General features: G+C 39.4%; 1 protein-coding gene across 2 annotated transcripts in view; it reads right to left on the reverse strand.

Moving 5' to 3' along the window:
* KIAA1328 (KIAA1328 ortholog) overlaps nt 1–20,915 on the reverse strand; it is a 169,207-nt gene that overhangs the window by 30,588 nt on the left and 117,704 nt on the right. For both annotated transcript variants that reach the window (XM_071731920.1, XM_071731919.1), the window contains one exon: nt 4,683–4,867. In XM_071731920.1, coding sequence (XP_071588021.1) covers nt 4,683–4,867 — 185 coding nt within the window. The remainder of the gene's footprint in view (nt 1–4,682; nt 4,868–20,915) is intronic.

Raw genomic sequence — 20,915 nt, forward strand, 5'->3', positions numbered from 1 at the left:
AGTGAGCATGGGAGAATATATTCAGTTCCTAATACAAGAAATGCTAGGACACTGTCCACATACTACATTCATACCAAAGTGGATGTATTTCTCAAAAACAGAAAATATATGGATTTGGAAGTGGCCAATACAGCCTCAAGGGGGCTATTCAAAGAAAAAGTTTGAAAATATTACTGAGGCTAGAAATGGAAAACAAGAAAAGATACTAAGCAGGAATACAGTGAGGCTGCATAGACCTAAAACAAGGGAAGCAAGAAATGCTGAGTAAGTGCATATCTAAACAAACAAAAAAATATTTAAAAATACATCTTGAAAAAGGCATGAAAATCAACTGAAGGGAATGAAACACCAAAAAGCAAGTAGGCCTGTGAATACATGGAGAACATTAAATCAATAATGATTCTAAAATGGCCAAGCTATTAATAATTTCAAAATATTCTATGAGAAAAAAAAAAAAGAATATTGGCAAGTACGAGATGATGAAGACCATGTTGATGTATAATAGCTGCCTATATAAAGTTGATGAAAATAAATTATCAAAGGAGAAAAAAGATGCAGATTCTTTAGTCTGAAGGATATATATTTCAGGTCTAAAGGGAATTAGTTAATGAATTTATAAAGTGACTGGTAATTATTATGAAAAGTCATAGAGAACCGGGTGATACAAATGACAGCAAATTAATTAGATTTGCAGGTGTTTGAAGACAGTATGAGACTAGAGACCTTGCAGATGATCCAGAGAAGCAGGAAACATGGAAAAAGAATAGACACATTCACCCTTGGATAAAAAAAAAGCTCATATATGGTACGATAATCTAAATCCTGACAGCAATGGACAGAACCTGGAGCAGCAAAGAATAGCAAAAAACTAACTAGATGTAAGCTTGCAAGGCAAGCTACCCCAAAGTAATTATAAATGTCTTCTAAATGGTAATGCTAAGAATACAATTTTCAATTTGGTTAACTTGGTCTAAGAATGATTTAAAGTAGATTAAAGGCTCATTTGAGAAAATTCAAATAGCTCTATATTTCTGCTCGAGAAACAGACAACTAAAACATGAAGAAAGGGGGGAAATACAGCAGACTGCATTTTGAAAGTGCTAACACTAAGAATGAAGAAATACAGTTAAGGCTGGTTCAAAAAGTAATGGGATGAAAGTAAGCAAAGGGAAATCTAGGTTGATAATCATGAAAGAAATCTTTATGAATTGAATAATACTGATATTCATAATACTTAACATTTATATAGTACTTCACATCTTCAAAGCAGTTCACTAATATTAAATAATTGCTCTATTCAATTGTAGGAAAGTCTTCCCTCAAGAGAAGACATTCCAGATCCTGAATCCCTAAGAAGCTATGTTAGAAAACCGACTGAAAAACAAACACTATACAGAAAAATCAGCCTCTGGAAAAGTAAAAATTCTCTGAGCTAAAATATTTTTCCTTCACTGGCTCGTTCTCTCTAACTATGGAAAAGAAAGCTATGGATGCTATGCCAAGTCATGTAGATTCTATGTCCCCCAAAGGGATGCAAAAAGAGATCTCTCTTTATTTCAGAAATGGTGTGAAGAGGAAGATTTAAAACAGAAATGTAGAGAAGTGTCCAATATTGCAGAATGCAATGGGTAGAATCTAGTTTAGCTCTGCAGTCTAAAAGCAAAATTTTCCAGGGCAGAAAGAAAGAGAAACACACATTTCTGTACTCCAGAGCTTTTTAACTAGACAAGTTGTTAGATTTTAGTACAAATTGACATAGCTGCTGGTGACACCAATAAAAACAATTTACTGCTGGAAAGATCTAAGACTTCAGGATTGCTAAGTCTGCTAAAAGTTTTGCTGGTAAAACTAAAAAAGTTTGGCTACAAGAAACAAACACTTGCTAAAGCACAGGAATAAAAGTTAAGGAACAGACAGAAATATGAGTCAAAAAGCAACAAGGAGGGAATAAAAGCTGATTGCCTAAACTGATCCAATAAGCTTCAATCCTGAAAGGAGAGCAGTAGTGCCCCTTTCCCTTCACGAGGTGATGGGATCAGGTTAACAATGCTCTTCTCCCCATTACTAAGTATCTGCAGTGAAAAAGAAAAACTGGGTTTATTAAGAAATCATCCTTTCCAAAATCACTCACAAAAAGTGAGCAGTCTTGTGGGCAGTAGAGCTTTCTACCATTCCATAAGGATGGTCTCCTAACTAATAATTTTCTCTTCTCTCAACAAAAAAATAAAATTAAAAAACCCCACATCATAAAAAAGAACAACAAAAAAACCCAACAAAAACAAATGTAAAGAAAACAAAGGTAGCTGAGCAAGACACCACCAAAATATGGTACAACTGGCTATGCTGCCATGCAGGTACACTGCCATGGGTTGCATCATCCCCCTGGCACATCCACTATTCCCAGTGGTAGAAGGACATTATATAGTGAGGCCAAAGGCCCAAAACAGCACTTGGCAAAGCACTAAAGTGTGCTTGGAGAGGGTCCCCATCCTGAAAAACATACAATTGAAATACATAAGACAGATAAAGGCATGACAAAAATAAACTTCTGTAGTAACAGGTTAACATCTGACTCTCAAGAAGTTTTCAGTAGATGTGTTCCTGTGTACAGAATTCAGCACTGCTGTTTTCTGACCAAATGGCCACTTTAAGCTATGTGGCTAGATAACATCAAGCTCCACACCTCAGTCATCTTGTTGACTTCATTCCTCTCTCCCATACTGAAAAAAAAAAAGCTACTGCACTCTGTCTAAGACAGACCCCCAGCTTGCTGGCTCAGCACTTTGATACAGCAAGAAAATACCATATTTTTATAAATTTCACCACAGAAAACTGTTTTATATTTCTGAGATGCTACATACTTGCGTCCTAATAAAAAAATAATAATTGTAAAGCACAAATCCAAGGTCAGCAACAGATGAAAAGATTCAGAAGAAGTAGAAGAAGCAGTCCAGAGCTAAATACAATTAAGAAGCTTGAGAGTGTGCCCTGGTGATGGGAAAAACACCAAGATGGAAAAACCACAAGTATACGTGTGTGCTTGTTAAAGGACTCCAAACATATAACAGAGGGAAGCCAATTAAAAACATACTAAATACAGAAGACTTCAACTTCAGTGATTAGTGCTAGGTAATTTGCCTTGTGATAAACAAGCCATTCAAATCAGTAATAGACCTGAGGTTGTTCCACAGCTTGAAAGCATTTCTTTGAACTTTATCTGGTATCACAGAAATGCCAATGTTTATAAGTTAAATTTTACCATGCTGTTCAACATCTTCAAAGGTAGCAGTCCCAGTAAGTGTTTGCAAAAGCTACCCACCATCTTCAGACATTATGCTGACCACTATGATTCCTAAATCAGCATAGGCACAGCTCAGTTGCTACATGCAATAGCCAGATGCAGCTTGTAACTTCTCCTAAGTACTACAAAACAAAATGAATGAAGGAAGGAGAGGCCACATTTCCCCAGATCTATGGAAAAGGAATTACGTTTGGGGGACTATCCCTATCCAAGGAACAAAACCCACCATCCAACTGTGAAAAATCTCAATTTCATCACTACAGAATTGAGAAGAAGAGGGTTGAAGGAAGAGGAAAAGAGAAGAAAAAAAATAATGATAGCTGAAAAAAACCATAAATGAAAACCATCAGTGAAAATTGCCCCTGAAACTTTGCAGAATTGTAACGGCTTTCTCTTGCTTAAATTGATTGGTGTAGCAATGTTATAAAACGACTATTAGGATTCATTGTGCACAACAGAAAGTGTGAAATGTCAGCACACTATACAGCAAAAGTAATGGGTCCTGAACCCCTGTTAGTCAAAAATGATTTTGTTTCAAATTAGAAATTGATTTTTTTGGACACAAGCCCTTTACAGGCTTCCAACTTTTGTAGCTGTGCCTTGGAAGAGATTAACCTCAGCCACTGTTTGGGTCCAGGCTGATGATACCCTTTTGAAAGTTTCTTCACAGGGACTGCTTTTTAATGTTGGTACGGTCTTAACCAATAACACAAGTTATTTGTTCCTTTGAGAACTGCACCACATTTCTTCTCATTTTGCCATTTTCTTTATTTTTATGCTGACATATACGGCAAACTGGCTGACAGGTTAAAATTAAAAAAAAAAAAAAAAAAAAGCTAGCTCATAATTGAACCAAGGATTACGTTCAAGGCTCAGCAGTGAAACATCCGAGCTGCTTTTGTTCCCAGCCCTTTCTGTTCCTATGAAAGACTGTTTCTCTTCTCCTTAAGTGGAGTTATAAAGCTAAGAGCAAGATAGATTCCAGCCATTGAGACAGCCCCGTGTGGCAAAATATCAGGTTGTGATGGTGGAGCCATTACTTGGGGGAGAAAAGAATGTGAAGAAGATTACATTACAAGAACAAGCCCCACTGCATTTATTCTCTGTTTATTGGGAAAGGAAAAAGAATTGTTGAAGTAGCTTTTTGCGCTTAAAGGGCTATTTTTTCCATTTCATCAGGAACACCAGCCAAGAAGATAATTTGTAAGGGATTAGGCTTTTTATTACCTTAAATGCAACTACCTTCTCTTGAGTTGTTTTAAGCAACTTTCAATCCTCTCCCCCTAACTATGCCTTGTACTGGTATTCTCTTGAATACCTATATACAGCTCCCAAATGCCATCTGCATACTCAGTCCTTCAATAAAGTAGCTTCCCTTTACCTTTCCTTGACTTCGTGCCTTCCCTCTTGGTTTGCATGAGACGTGTTTGTCCATCTTCCATGTTTGCACCAAACCCAACCATTTTTTTCTCCAAACTGCTCCCACCATTGCTCCCAGGTGTTCTGGAGGTTTTGCTCACTGGAGGTGTTCTCGGAAAATAATCTTCATGCTTCAACACTGGTACACTGGGAGGAAAAAAAGACCACACTATTACATGATGCATTCAGCCCTTTTACATACTTCCCCCAGCCCTGTCCCCCCCTTTCACTCTCCAGAAGTTTAACAGCCATGCTGCTGGTTGAACTCTTGTTGAATCCATTTACAATGTCTGAAAGCAGGATGCATAAGGACTGGAAAGTTACCAACCTACTTTATCAGGAGTCTCTGGATATCAGCAGCTGGCAGCCCACTGACAATTATATTTGGAGTTTTGTGGCACTGGGTACAATCTCTAAGGCACTGTGCCTTGGATTTTCTGATTGGTAGGACAGGAGAAGAGGGATGAAGGTACAGAAAGTACTTTGTCCAGCACAGTGGAGCTAGTTGGAAGAAAGAGAAATTTAAAAAACATTCCCTTTGTTAGGTGGCTTTTACTCAGTCTTTAGTAGTAAGACCAGTTGTCTGCTGGAAACTGAACTGGAAAACAGGGGAAGGGAGCAAAATGGAGCCTCTATAATCCAAGGGGAAATGGTTATCAGTCTGCTACACCACTTCTATACATGCAAGTCTATGGTGATGGATGGGATCCACCCAAGGGTACTGAAAGAGCTTGCAGAAGTGCTCACCAAGCCACTTTCCATCATTTAGCAACCAGTGTTGAGTAACTAGAGAGGTCCCAGTAGACTGGAGATTGGACAATATGATGGTCATCTCCAAGAAGGGCTGGAGGGAGGATCCAGAGAAACACAGGCCTATAAGCCTGACCTCGGTGCTGAGGAAAGTTATGGAACTCAGCATGAGTGCTTATCATGTAGGGCCACAAGGCAATCAGGCCCTGTCAGTATGGGATTATGAAAGACAGGTCCTGCTTGACAAATCTGATTTCCTTCCATGTCAGGGTGACCCACTTAGTGAAAAAGGGAGAGGCTGTGGATTATGTCTGTCTAGACTTTATTAAAGCCTTTGACACCACCTCCCACAGCATTCTCCTAGAAAAGCTAGTGGCTCATGGCTTGGATGGGTGTACACTTTGCTGGGTAAAAAAAACCTGCCTGAATGGCAGAGATTTGAGAGAGATTTGTGGGTGAATGGAGTTAAACCCAGCTGGTGTCTGGTCACCAGTGGTGTTCCCCAGGGCTCAGCGTTGGGGAAAGTTCTCTTTAGTATCAATAATCTGTACAAGGGGATGGAGTGCCCCCTCTGTCAGTTTGCAAATGACACTAAGCTGGGCAGGAATGCTGATCTGACTGAGGGTAGGAAGGCTCTGCAGAGGGACCTGGACAGGCTGGACTGATGGGCTGAAGCCAGTTGTGTGAGGTTCAACAAGGCCAAGGGCTGGGTCATACACTGGGGTCACAACAACTCCATGTAATTCTACAGGCTTGGGAAGAGTGGCTAGAAAGCTGCCCAGAGGAAAAGGACCTGGGTGTGCTGGTAGAGGATGACTGAATACGAGCCAGCATGTGTCCAGGTGGCCAAGAATACAAACAGGACCTGGCTTGTATTAGCAGGATTGTGGCCAGCAAGAGTAGGGCAGTGACTTTACCTCTGTACTCAGCCTTGGTGAGGTCACACTTCAAATCCTGTGTTCAGTTTTGGGCTCCTCACTACAAGAAGGACATCAAGGTGCTGGAGCATATCCAAAGAAGGACAGTGAAGCTGGTAGAAGGTCTTGGGACACAAGACAAGGTGAGGGAATGGGGTTGCTTAGTCTGGAGAAAAGGAGACCTAGGGTAGACCTTACCACTCTACAAATCCCTGAAAGGAGCCTGAAATGAGGTGAGTGTTTATCTCTTCTCCCAGGTTACAAGACACAGGACCAGAGGAAATGTCTTTAGTTTGTGCCAGAGGAGACTGGTTTATATTGGATATCAGGAAATTTTTTTTTTTTTTTTAGTTATTAAAGGGTTGTCAGCACTAGCACAGGCTGCCCAGAGCAGTAGTGGAGTCACCACCTCTGAAGATATTTAGAAGACGTATAGATGTGGTGCTTAGGGACTTGGTTTAGTTGTGGACTTGGCCATGTTGGGTTAACAGTTGGTCTAGAAGATTTTAAAGGTCTTTTCTAAACAAATTTTTTTAAAGTTTTCTGTGATAATGAGGAAAGAGAGATTATATAAAGGGAAAACTGGGGCTCTGATTTGCTAAGGGGAAGTAGAAGATACATTTATTCAACAAGAAAGTTGGATCTCTTCCACCTCTCCTGGGAGAGATGAACGAACAGCAGTACTTGTAAGCAGGATAAAGAATGTATGAGCAAACTGATGGGAGAGAAACTGGTGCAGCAAGTGCAGCAGCTTATGCAGAGTAAGAAAAGAGAAAGCTAGGGAGAACTACTGTGGTTCAAGACGAACTTAAGCCCAAGATTGTAAATACTGCACCGACAGAGCCAGGAGGCAAATTTGGTGATATGGAGCAAGCATGACTTCAGTCTCTGCAGACCCAGGCCATCACAAAACTTTTTGGGATGATAGACAGCTATAGAGACCCATCTCTCACAGTAAAGACAGCTTACTGAGTTCAGATTCCAGTCTCTGGGAAATAACTATTGCTTTAAGTGAGGATTCCCAATATGTTTATTTTATTAGTCCCATAACCACTACAAAAATCAACGAAAAACATATTAAAAATTGTATTTGGATTAGCCACATGAAGGGATACAATTAATTGCAAGATTGCACTGCCTACCTGCAATCATGGGAGCATCATACATCTTTCCTAAGTTAACAGAAGATTTGTTTAATCTTTTCCTGTTTAAGTACAAATTTTACATGGGAAATCCAAAGATTGTCACTGAGTTGGTATTATTCAGGGTATAGTTTTGTAGAGGCTGATTCACAAGAATGTTTTACCTGAAAGCTTACACTACTGAAGTTACTTTATGTCTGAGGAAAAAGCAGGTATCTGATGTTCTCATCAGAAAATGATAGCTAAATTAAAAGTTTCATATCAATGTGCTGTATAAGCCATTGTTTAATAGGACCCACTGTGCCTGTTGGGCAATTAGTATTACTCCTGTATTATTAATGCAGAACATTATATAATGGCTTATGACTTGTAATAACTGGATGAAGTGTTGGATAAAACTTCTCTGAATAGCCTCCGTTTACTTTACTCAGACTGTGCAGCCACTAATAATAATGTCAAGTGTTATTAAAATTTAAGGTGGACTAAATAAGTATCTTATTTAAATTATATGAAATTATTGACCGACAAATTCCTGCAAACCAGGGTACAGCAAGAGGCAGGTTTGGATAATAGTAACTGTTTAAAGACACTTAAAATTGTAATATTTGACCAGATTTCTCTGATAATACAGGACTTGATATTCCATTTGCTTGTACTTAGATGATTAACAGCATTTAAAAATCCAAGGTTGTCATTATTTGGATGATTTCTGCGTTACAGCCTTCAGATCTGTAATTACAGTGATCCTTGGCTTGTAGAAGGGGAGGTGATTATTCAATTGGCTCACTGCAATACCCTTCATATGGTGCAGTTACCTCTAGAATAATGTGTTTGGTTTAAATAACACAATGGAAGAAGCAGTTCATACAGAAATAGACACCAAGAAGTTACAGAAGGTAATTTATGAAGAAATAACAAAAGCAAGCATATTTGAATGCATAGGTCACTAAACAATTACTTAAAGCTTATTTTTTAAATATTTAATACAAGAAAGCTCAGGCTAAAGTTTTGCTCATGTAAGCATACAGAATCCAAACTTAAAATGACAAACACTTTGAGAAGATTGTGTAAAGACCAAGGAAGGATACAGGGAAGGATAGAAAAATTCAACTGTTAACAACACATCAAAATTAAACAAAGCATAAGGGGGAAAAACTATTTCAGAATATAGTTATTCATTCACCTGTGTAATAATCAATAAGCTGAATGATGAGACTATTGCATCCTGGAAATTATAAAATTAACATATGGTCCAAGGGGTCAGTTATGTATAGAGAGATTAAATGACAGAACAGGTCCTTCTCTATTTTCAAACCCAACAATCCATCATATCACTGAAATGCAGCATGGGTGGCAGGACTTTGTGCAGGGTACTATGCTATCCAATGACTCTTCATGCTATTCCCTGAAACTACCCAACAGAGAAGACTATCTGAAGAAAGACTTTACTAACCTACCTAACTTACATGCTAAGGCAAGAGCTGTGGAGTAGATTCACCAGCAAAAAAGTGAGCCTCAGCACTTCTGCCTCCTTATGAATATTGAAATGCATCAACAACAAAGGAAAACACACCTTGAACTTCTTTTCCATTTTGTCTGAGCCTCATATCGCGATATCCCTGCTGAGTGTGAATGGCAAATTTTAAATGTCATTCAGGACCCATTGAATACTGCTACTATTTGCATTCCTTAAAAAGTAGAAAAACATTAACCTTTTGTTTTATTGAATTAAAATGCCATGGAAATGCTGATGTAGTCTTCAGAGACTGAAATACTTTTACAAAGAAGAATAGCTGTCATTTATTAGACACAAAGAACAATTACTTGATAGGATGCTTTCTGACAAAAAGCAGATTGGTATTCTCATCATAGAAAAGGCATTGTAAAAAAACCCAGCACAGACCTCTGAGACTTGAATAATTTAAAGCTGCATTTGGTGCAATTTGAATTTTTCTTTAGGGAGGCAAAGTTAAATACCTTTAATTTGTTCTAATTATTTCAAATTTGCAAGTTAATTATGGCTGATCATTAAATAACAAAAAGGACTATCGTCTCCATAGAGTTTTACCTCCTACCCTCTGCATTACTTAAGCTAGATTTTAGTATGCATGAATTAACTTTCTAAATAATCACACGGTTTGACTAAATGGCTCAGTAAAATGAGCTCTGATCCTCAGAATAAGCATTAATGGACATTAGAAAGGCTATTGGGACCCATGTTACTTACATTATAAGTATTTTTAATGGGGTCTTATTTACTAATCTTTATGTACTGTTCAAGTCAGGGCAACATATAGATACATTATTCTGCTTTAATAGAGGAAAGTCACTTCTTCAAGATACTAAAACAAATGTCCGTTTAGAAATTACTAAATTATTTTTTTAATTAATGCAGGAAAAACTCTGATGGAATTTAACTCGGTTTAGCTGCTCATCCTGGTAAATCAATCCAATATAATGGTGGCCTTGGTCTGCAAATGGAGTTTTACAGATATACTGTATTGCTAAGAGACTCAAGCAGCTAAGACTCTTGCCACAGTGCAGCATTTAGTATCAGCATGTGTGTACCCATGAGGTTTCATCTCTTCCCTGCTCCACACCTAGAGCTCATCTGATGAGCACTCAATTATCAAACCCAACATTTGGATGCTTGCCTTTCACTGAAATCTGATCTTTCCACGTATTTTTCAGTGCAGATCAGTGACATCCAGAGAATATGCCTACACTATAACCAGTCAGCAACATAAAATGTGAGGCAATTTCTGCCTCCAGTATATATGTTCAACAGATGGCTGCCTTAATGGTACCCTACTGCACCCTGTTGAGGCAAGGGCTTGCAAGTTTAACCATTATCAAACTAACAAATTGCCATGGTAGGTTAGCTCCAAAAACAAACATGTTGGAATGTTATTTTCCTGTTCCACAATTTCTGTTTTAAAAATAAAATAATTAACAGTTTATGTGTGCAATCTGTTGCAATTATATCAGGCCAAGAACGCATAACACTTAATGATGCAAAACTGGTGATAAGTAGACAACCCAAGCAATACGTTTTTGTAGCTGGAACCTATGTAGTCATTTCAGATGCATTTTGACAAACAAGCTGAAAATTGCTTTCCCCCCCCTCCCAACTCTGGCTGGGAGACTTTTCTGTTGGATCAGCTTCTAGAGCCAGCTCAGTACTAAGAAGCATTATCACAAGTGCAGGAACAAAGAAGGTGTCAATATATCACAGGATCTTCTTTTCAGCAGGGGTCCCAATTTATATCAATTTAAATGAACCTAGCAAACCCAGCAGTTCCAAAGCAGGACTGCTTGGGAAGTATGTTGTCTGCGTGGAAAATAATCAAATATATACAGAGAGAAAAGGAGGCCTGTAGGCTTCAGACAGGTGGATCTCAGAAGCAACATCACAACTTTTCCATTCTTCTGAAGTGTACTGTGTTACTCCCTGTAAGCCCCTACTTCCAGAAGTACCAAGTTTGAGTACCAAGACTCAAAATTCTCAAGAGTTTTCTTCAAATGATATGTTAGATAGGGCAATGTGATTACCATAATCCACAAGGCAGAGAAGATAAGAAACTAATGGAGTAAAGAAGCTGGGCCCTTTGACAGCAAGCAGTTCAGAGGTGGAAGAGAACTAGGACCAGCTCCTGAAGACTCAGCTCACTGAGAAAAGGAGACACCTGAAATTATTGCATACCCCCAGTGTGTCCACTTAGAGCTAATGGTTAATCATGAGGAAAATTCTGACAACAGAATGGGAGCTTACAGCCCTCTTTAGCACATCTCCATCTGCAAACTGAGATCTCTTCTGAGGGCACACAGCCTGTCCCTTCTTTCCAGCAGAGCTGGGGAGAAACACATCCAGATGTACAAGCCAGCAGGGTAGTACATAGGAAAGGTGAGGGAAGTTGGTACACCCAGCCCTGCTTTGTGTAGAGCGTGCAAATCTACAGGGTGGCTGAGAGAGATGGAAGGGAGGAAAGAGAGTTGCAGGCAAGGAGGAGAATCACAGCGTGAACTTCAGAGCAATCTGTCATCCTTGAACGCGACCACCCCTCCGTTCCTCAGCAGAAAACCAATCTGCTCATGTCAGCAAATCAACCACCTTAAAAATACTGTTAAAAATCTAAAGCCTATCATACTGAAACACAGAGTGCATGAAAAGAATCTTAGATTAACGGTTTTCCCTCCTTTAAAAAACTGGGGAAAAGTTTTATTCTAATATAGACCTTGAAGGCCTGATTCAAGACTCGAGTGAGATTTTGTGGCCCAATTACGAAAGTTGGCATTTTGAGGCTTATGTTAGAAGCATCAGTATGTTAATGACACTGCTGGGATGCAGCGCATGTTAATAAAAAAAACGCTATTTTCCCTTCTAGAGAGTACATTCATTTCAGATTTTGAAATCACAGAATGGTTTGGGTTGGGAGGGACCTTTAGAGGTCATCTAGCCCAATTCCTGCAGTAAGCAGGGACACCTTTAACTAGACAAGTTTGTTCAGAGCCCAAGCCAACCTGACCTGGAATGTTTCCAGGGAATGTTACCACCCTGGGAAACCTGTTCAAGTGCCTAACCACCATCATGGTAAAAAAATTATTCTTTACATCTAGTCTGAATCTGCCTTCTTTTAGCTTAAAGCTATTTGCCCTTGTCCTGCCGCTACAGGCGCTGTTAACAAATCTGTCCCCATCTTTTTAATCAGCTCCCTTGGAGTACTGAAAGGTCACAATAAGGTCTCCCTGGAGCCTTCTCTTCTCCAGGCTGAACAACCTCAACTCTCTCAGGCTGTCCTCACAGCAGAGGTCCTCCAATCCTCTAATCATGTTTGTGGCCTCCCCTGAGTCCACCCCAACAGGTCCATAATCTTCAAAATTGAGTCCCTCCCTTTTATTACATATTTTTCTAGACAAAAGGGAGGAGGGCAGGTATAGGTAGGGTAACACCACAGCAGACACTGAGAGTTCTGGAACTGAAATATAAATATTATCAAATCTACTTGCAATGAAAGGATTTTTCATCACAGAAAATAGACAGTGATTGCCTACAATCTACACATTATTATGCACAAAATAAACTGCTTGGGAGTAATGCAAAGCTTTCATCTCTTACAGCCCTCTTCAGGTTCAGCACCCTCGAATCCAGTAATGCCTGTGGCTATATCAGGTTTCTTTGTTGTTTAGATTTGTTTTTTTTTTAATTGGTTGGTTGGTTGTGGGGTTTTTTTTGTTGTTGTTGCTGAACTGTCTCTCTTGCAGGTAGTGCATTTGGTTTATGTTTCTATCACCCTGGAGGTGTTATACAGGCCACTATGCTAACAACTTTTCCATAATCAAGCTGCACCAGGGCACAGCAATCCACAGCACGGGTTCTCCAGACCACTTTTTCAGAGGCTAATTCCTACCCCATTCCCACAGTGGCTGGTGCTCATGTATTTAATTCCACCAGCCAAAAGTGAGGCAACATACGTTCTTAATTAGCAATGACCTAATAAATCATACCAGCCATAGGTGAAAATCTGGTCTCATTGAATCAATCAGAATACTGCCTTTATCATCAATGAAGTCAGGACTTCACTTAATATACACAGTTAGAGGTCCATTTATAGCAAATACTAAGCTAAATTCCATCTAAAATTATACTCATTCCCTCCTTTGAAGCCCTGTCCTCATTTAGCTTTAAGTCAGCTATATTTCAGCTCCCTGCCAGCATCTTTTCTACCTATCTTAGTTTTCCTAATGAATGGAAAAATGAGTTCTGATTCCTTTTCTCTCTTCTGAACCCAAAGAAAATTCCCACATAAAGGTTTTCACACAGACATAGAGAAATGGCCACAGAAAACAGACTGGCAAGGCTTTAGCAGGACAAAATGTTGTGATTGTGTGTTTGGCCTTTCTTACAGAGCAGAGCAGATGTCGTTCCAGCAAGCAGTGCTGTCAGCTTTCACAAAATAAAGTCAGGTAAATGTCAAGTCATAGGTATAAAAACAATCCTTCAAAACAGTGTCTGTATATCTGAAAAGCCTGCCTAGCTGTCACCAATAAAAGTACCACACAGATTGATGCAAAAGCCTGTTTAAGACAAACAAAGTTTTTCATCCAAATCCAAACTTCCCCAATAGATCAAGCAGCATCACTCTCTCCTTCAGAAGGAGAATCACATGCAAAGTGCATTCCTCTCTGTGCCTTACCAGCACCACTATTGTTCAGCTGAGATCCAGTCCCATTCTCAGGGTAGCCATCTCCATGCCATATGCAAGATATCTCCTAAACACACATGCCCCTAACTAGACTGTAATTTAGTTGTGATAAAGACGTGGAGGAACAATGCACCATCCTAGAACAAAAGACTTTGTGGTAGTTGGGCTGCACTGCAAAGCAGGCTCCTGCTAAGTTGTTGTTGCAGAGATCAGTCTGAGCATGCAGGTAACCACCTGCTTAGTGTGAGAGTCCAGACATCATCCTTCACTAAGACTATTGGTACACAAGCACTCTCTCCTTCCAGAGGTTCCAGAGAAGCTGATAGGTGTTGATAACAGGAGCTTTCAGTAGATGAGCAGCAACTACAAATGTCTTTTTTCTGACCATGGAGAAATCAATAGCTAAGTATAAGTGGCAAGATAGCTTAGTAAGGACACTAGAAGACTTGGGAAGCAGGTACTCACCAGGTTTCCAGTGTGCCATACAAAGAGGCCATTTTGAAGAGATGCCTAATTAGAGCAACAGGTTTTTAAGACTGCCCTCTCATATGCAGATATTATAAAGATTTACATATGCACAGAAAATCACACACTTTTGAGGATGCTGTGGTGCCTATGCCAGACAGAAGAGTTGTAATAGACATAACATCTACAGCTGGCTCTGTTCATTGACAAACTTGCACTTGCCAGATAACTTTCAATACTCAGGATATGGGCATGACAAATTATCATCCCTGGTTCCTAAGTGAGGAAATAAATATTAAGTTACAAAGTTCACACATTTATAGCAATGAAAATTAAAAACCACTAAACTGGGAAAATACACATACTTCTACAAAGCCTGAGGTGATCTTCCAGGCCAGTGAGAGGCCCCCTGGAATCAGGGAATATGTTGCAGAGAAACTTTCATAAAGGTATCAAATTCCATAATAAACACAAATAGAAGTTTTGCTTTTCCTGTTCTTCTGAGGGCACCGTCCTTGAATCTGACTTCTCTAATGATTAGGAACAATTACCACTGAAACCAAATCGGAACACCCTTAAGGGACCTATCTTTTTCCATTAAAATTCTGTCCTCTTGTTGTAACCATCTTTATCTGTATCTCATGATGATTGAATAAAGCATGGGAAGCACAGATAACTACTGGGTTTTAGGGTTTTATGTCTGTTAGTGTCAAAGTCTTGCAAATCTTGGAATCACTGAACCCACAGACTGTAATGCTTTTTCTTATTCCAAAAAGCCATCAGAGGATCAGTGTGTTGGTGCAGACTCTGCTGATGTACAACTACAGATCTAACACAATCCTAGCATGTCTTCTCACCCCACACTCTGGCTTCTAATGCCAAATACAAACCTGATACTTAGTTTGTAAGGTGAACAAAACCAAAGACATATTAGAACATAGACAGGCCTGCAACTATAAATACACATAGCATCTCAAATGCTTTCATACTAGATCTTTTAAAACAGTATCTTATACTATCCCACTCCTGTTGGAAACACCCATGCTGATTCATCTTGGCACTTCATTGGTCATTTTTCCATGATTAAATCACATTTGTGGGACATGGTTACTTTAGGATTAAGGATTATATAAATGATTTACTACTACACTAGCACTCATCTATATTATATTACTTACTAAAATGAAAACACTGACATTGTTTATTGATTTGCTTTTGTGAAAAAATACTTGCAGCACAAAAAGAAGAAAATAGAGAAGTTAGACTTTGAACTTCACTCAGATTAGTGGATTGCCATCCCCAACAGATGTACACTTGACAAGGCAGCTCTAGGTAAAGATTTAAAATATCACTTCTGGACACTTCATTTGCCTTGGATCTACTGAATTTTTTCACAGAGCATGTTTAATGGCTAGAGGCTGAAAAATCAGGTATATATTGCAATGACAATACAGACTTAGATGCCTAAATTATGACATACAAGTCTAAAAAACATTGCCTGGGCCTCACAAAAAAAACAACACACTAAAGCCTTCCTTTCAGTGAATAGATTTTATGTGAATGTGACAGCGCCACTAAATATTGACCCAACCAGGATGTTTACAGAACAGATTTAACACTTTTTTGTACTCTTATGTTCAGGAAATAAAAAGACACAATAGAACTGAAACCAGATAGAAACCATTACCTTGCTAAGGGGTATGCATTAGGGAGATACCTACTGGCATGCTCTGATGTCTACAATCAAGGGAACACACAAAGAGAAGAGATCCTGGGAGAAGACTGCGATCAGTGAAATTGTGGGGTCTGCCCAAGCTCTGGGCTGCTGATTTCCTGCCCACAGAAACTGAAGATGACAAGTACACTGTGTTCTTCTGTTAGCCCAGGTACAGACATCTCTTGCCATTTTTTGTCATAGAATGGTCTGGTTGGAAGGGATCTTAAGAGATCACATACTCCAACGTCCCTGCCATGGGCAGGGACACCTCTCATCCAGACAAGGGTGCTCAAGGTCCCACCCAACCTGGCCTTGAACGTTTTCAGGGAGGGGGCATCCACAACTTCCCTGGGTAATCTGTCCCAGTATCTCACAACCCTCATACTGAAGAACTTGTTTCCAAGATCCAGTCTAAACCTGTTCTCCTTTAGTTTAAAACCATTTCCCCATTGTCCTACTGCTAGCCACTCTTATGAAAAGTTCTGAAACAGTTATGAATGCTCTGAAAAAGTTATGAAAACAGCTGCCACTGTTGATCTTAAGCTTTGGAAGCCTACCTTTGAACAAGTTCATTATAACCTGTTTGGAGTTTGTTATAATTGCTATGGAGTTTGTTCAGAGCTGCTGCCACCAGTGCCACTCTGACACTGTGGTGTGGGTTTAGAGAACTGCACTGTTTGTACTGCCAAAACACCTCAGCCCTACTGAGTCTAGCCCAGTACATAAATTTAGTCTAACTCTGAGAGACATGACTTTGTCAAAAAGGCTGGAATATGTAGATGGCAATTAAAGGAGCATAGAGTTAAAAGAAAAAAAAGGATTAACTACTCATTGATCAAACAGAAGGGCATGTATTACACAACGAGGTGAAGCCTGGTACTTGACAGGAGACTAAAGAGACTTGCATATTATTTTGTTTCAAACTTTTGTGTGTGATAGAAGCCATATGTAAACTTCTCTACACAGAAGAGCTGATGATTTGTCACTGCAGGTGAGCTATAATACTTCTCTCTTGGTCACTGCGGTTATCATTTGAGTATGATTTAGAATTTAGCTGGATTTACTGTGGTCAGTGGAAAGAAACAGACTAGTTTGAAACCCATCAAATTAGGATTTGGGATGGGAAAGAAAATAGCACTGAAAACATGGGAAAAAAACCCTACTTTCAAAAATTAACTCTGGAAAAAAAAAGAAAAAAGAAAAATGAAAAAGGTTTCAAAGATGTAAGATGTGACACAGTAAAGATGTAGTCAGAACAGACAGACAGATGAAGGAGCTACCATGACATGGCTCAGTGGTTTCAGATGTCAGAAACAGTCAAGAAAAATGTTAGGAGGACATGGCCAAAAGTTCATGCAACACCCAAAGTGACATGAAGTCTCATGCAAGTGAAGGAGTAAAGAAGAAAGGGGGATGTATAAAGTAAAAAAATAGAAGTAGCTTTGCGACTTTTTCCAGTCCTGTAGACTGATACAGTAGACAACTGGCCTTTGAAGGAGGATCTCAGGGAAGCAACTTTGAGAAGATCTGAGTAAACAGACAAAATAAACATATGAAGAGCTTACTCTGAATGCGGGGAATGAATGCAGTCAAAGAAGACTGCAGAGTAGTCAAGGTGCAAGAGGAAGGACTGGAGTGAACAGTGGTGTTTTCACAATAGAGACACTGAAGCCATGTTTTTGCTGCAAAGGAGAAAGAAGCTGCAATAGCTGTCAGCAGACCAGATGCATATGGAGAAGGAGAGTGACCCCAAGGTTACAAGTCTGAGTGACAGAGAGGATGTAGCGTTATCAAAACCAGAAGTGAAGAGAGATTTGGAAGAAAAAGTAAGGAGTTCTGTTTTGCCCAGATTAGGAGTGATCTGAAGGGAAAACAAGCAGGATTATGTGTCAGGGAGGCAGTCAGATATGCAAGACTAGATGGAATGGAGCAGAGGGTTTAAGAGTTATTGGCAGAGAGATGATAGCCAAATCCATGTAACTGGATGTTGTCATCCAGGGACATGGGTACAGAAATCTCCAGGCAAATTACGGAGTGACTAAATCCCTTCCCTGACACCTCACAGAGGTTCCTACTTACTTCCAAAAGAAATTATCTAAAATAGTGCTGCAAAAACATGCATAAAAAACCCTGTCTCTCCATAAAATCTAAAGATCATACTGTTTCTAAAATTAGGGCAACCACTAAATGAAAGTTAACCTGAACAATAACTTTAGCTAAACTTCAGGTCACATGCATTTAATATAATGAGATGAAGAATATGAAAAGGCCATTCATAATGGAATTCATCGAGTTAGGAATGCCATGCTTAGCTGCCTTATAACATATAATTAATGATCCTATAAAAAAATCCAGCAGTACGAACTCTCCCGGCTGCCCACAGAACTGTTCTTTATGCTGGGTAGGGCAAGCAAGCATCTGCTTCCACAAATACTGCCCTTTGAGAAGCTCAAAAGCTTTTTTCCCCTGCTCCATCAGGGACCACACTGCCATTTCCATGACATGCTGAGCTTTGAACCATTACCCAAATCAAACTACAGCATTTGGCAACCCAGTACCCATCTGTCACGATAGACTGGTTATTGGTGAAATGTTAAAAGTAATTAACTCTTTTCCATGGCTTCTAATACCCCACCTTTCTCTAGATTTTTTTTAATCCCTGATAAACCCACCCTCTGTTTATAGTCTTTTAACACAACAGAGAAATATATACTGTCTGGAGAGCTGTCTTGCCTTATACCACTCTCAGCCATTTGGTACAACAAAAGATGTTCTCTCTCCATCAAAAGGCCTGATCCCTCCTGAAGTCTTGATGCTCATATTCAAGGTTAAAGGATTAAGGCCTGAAGCATTGAGTACCAGAGGAAAGGAAGCCAAATATCAAAAGAAACACAAAAATCAATCCTCTTCACCGCAGGAGCAGTGTGAAGAACAAATCAGCCGGGCTGAATCTAAAATTTTCTCTGCATGGCTCTCAAAAATTAGCACTGTTATAAGAGTAATGGATAGTTCTGAAAACCTTCGGCACCCATGCAAAGCCACGGAGTTCAAGCTCAACACACCAGTACAGTCTGAAAAGTTTTATGTCAGAATAATTCACTGGTAAATATACGAAGTCCACTTCTGGACTGGAGGGCTCAAGAGCAAGCGAGAGCATGTGTGCTGTTATCTTTCTACATAGTCTGTATATCTGCAAAAGGCAGAATCTAATATTCACTGGAGTTTGCCTTTTGCTTCAATTCTTTCTGTGCAGCCAAGGTCACATGGGGGGTGGGGGAGTGGGTTTTAGCTTAGTGCAGCTGTAATCATGGCCAGAACAGCAGGGTACAGAGGATTTCTTGCTTAACTTTGTAATACCAATAGCTTTTGTTCTTAGTCCTGCCCCATCAGTTCTGATATAAGCTTCTAAATGGTGTGGAAGTTGTGTGTGTGGGTTTAAAAATCTCCTAATTTAAAATTACCTTCCAGAACGTTTTGTTTTATAAGATTCATCTTAACTTTTCCAACTCACAAATTTCTGGGACACAGGAGTATCTAGATTAAACATATTTTTTTCTTCATCCAAGATTACATGTAAAAATTAAAAGTAATCCACTCCAATTTATAAAAATAGCATTCAGGTTTTCGAAATTCAATTCTAGTTAGTAAACTAACAGTGTCTACATCTTGCTGTAAAGGAGGCATCTGCAAATGACTTGCAAAGATGTCTCTCACTGTCTGCAAGTGTTGGCAAGGAACAAACTCCTTCAGGAGATGTATGAATTTTAAATATTTCAAAGAAAAAAAATCTCTGGGCATTTAAAGTTCTGACATGTGATAGAACAGAACTGTACCCATGCAGAAGACTGGCTGGAAATGTAAGTTTTGTGAAAATAGCAAAGCAGTTGAATTTAGTCTTCACTGATTGCCTTTCTGTGGTAACACCAGAGTTCCACTGGTTTTTGAAGACCTCACCTATAGATTTGTTCCATCTGCCTACTCAGCCTACTTATAGTATCTCTTACTTACACCTTATACCTCAAGTCTATCAGTAGGCTTCCTGCTCAAGGTTACTTTGGACTGTAATGAAAATGATGTAATACTGCTGTGTGCAGCATATGTGATCATGCGAACAGAATCAGCATAATTCAGGTAAATGTAAGACAAGCAGCTTCAAAACCCTGCCGCAGTTGAAAATAACCCTGAAAATGAGATTAGTGAAGCAACCAGGTCAGCAGAAATTAACTCCTTGCCTCCCAGTCCATAAAGGACCGCTGCCTACCTTAAAGAAAAATATAAGTATGCACGCATAGGTATTTCACATTCTCCTCTTCAGCAATAAGCTTTTAATAATCACATCAGAATGCAATCCGTCACCTTGCATAAGAAAAGCTACTTCCTTCAGAGTCTGCATGTGGCACTAATGATGCAAAAATGAGTATTTAATTCCAAACATGGTTTCCCATTACGTCATAACAGACCCTGGCAGCCACCTGTTGGAGGGATGCTGTGCCTACATGTAACCAGATCACACCACGAGAGATTGAAGAACACATATCCACACCTAATTCAGCATCTGCACTATTGGCACATTTGCAAGCACCATCAAAAAAAGTGTTCACTCCACAAATATCCCATCTAAAAATGATACAAATTTCAACATAAAATTACCTGGAACAGGAAAGTAACTCAGGTGTTAAAAGAAGCAGTAACAAGCGGGTGAGTAGCTTCCAGACACACAGATTTTATGGGTCGTTTGCAAGCACACTTGATCTCATCCTCATTTAGTGTGCCAGTCTGCCAAAACAGAAAATAGCTGGAAAAAAAACCCAACTAACAGTATTCAATGCATTCCTAAAAGGTGGCCAAGTACTACCTAGACACATCTCAAGAGAATGAGAAGAACTCATAGAAAAACTGAAGCCTGGGAGGTCTTTGCCAATGAGCCAGTTGTGGCACTAGAAATGGTTTCTCCTCAAGAGGCTCAAGACAAAAGCAGCAGGAGGTGACACATGAAGAACT

This window comes from Heliangelus exortis, chromosome Z, assembly GCF_036169615.1.
Source record: "Heliangelus exortis chromosome Z, bHelExo1.hap1, whole genome shotgun sequence".
In the NCBI taxonomy this organism is placed as follows: Eukaryota; Metazoa; Chordata; class Aves; order Apodiformes; family Trochilidae; genus Heliangelus; species Heliangelus exortis.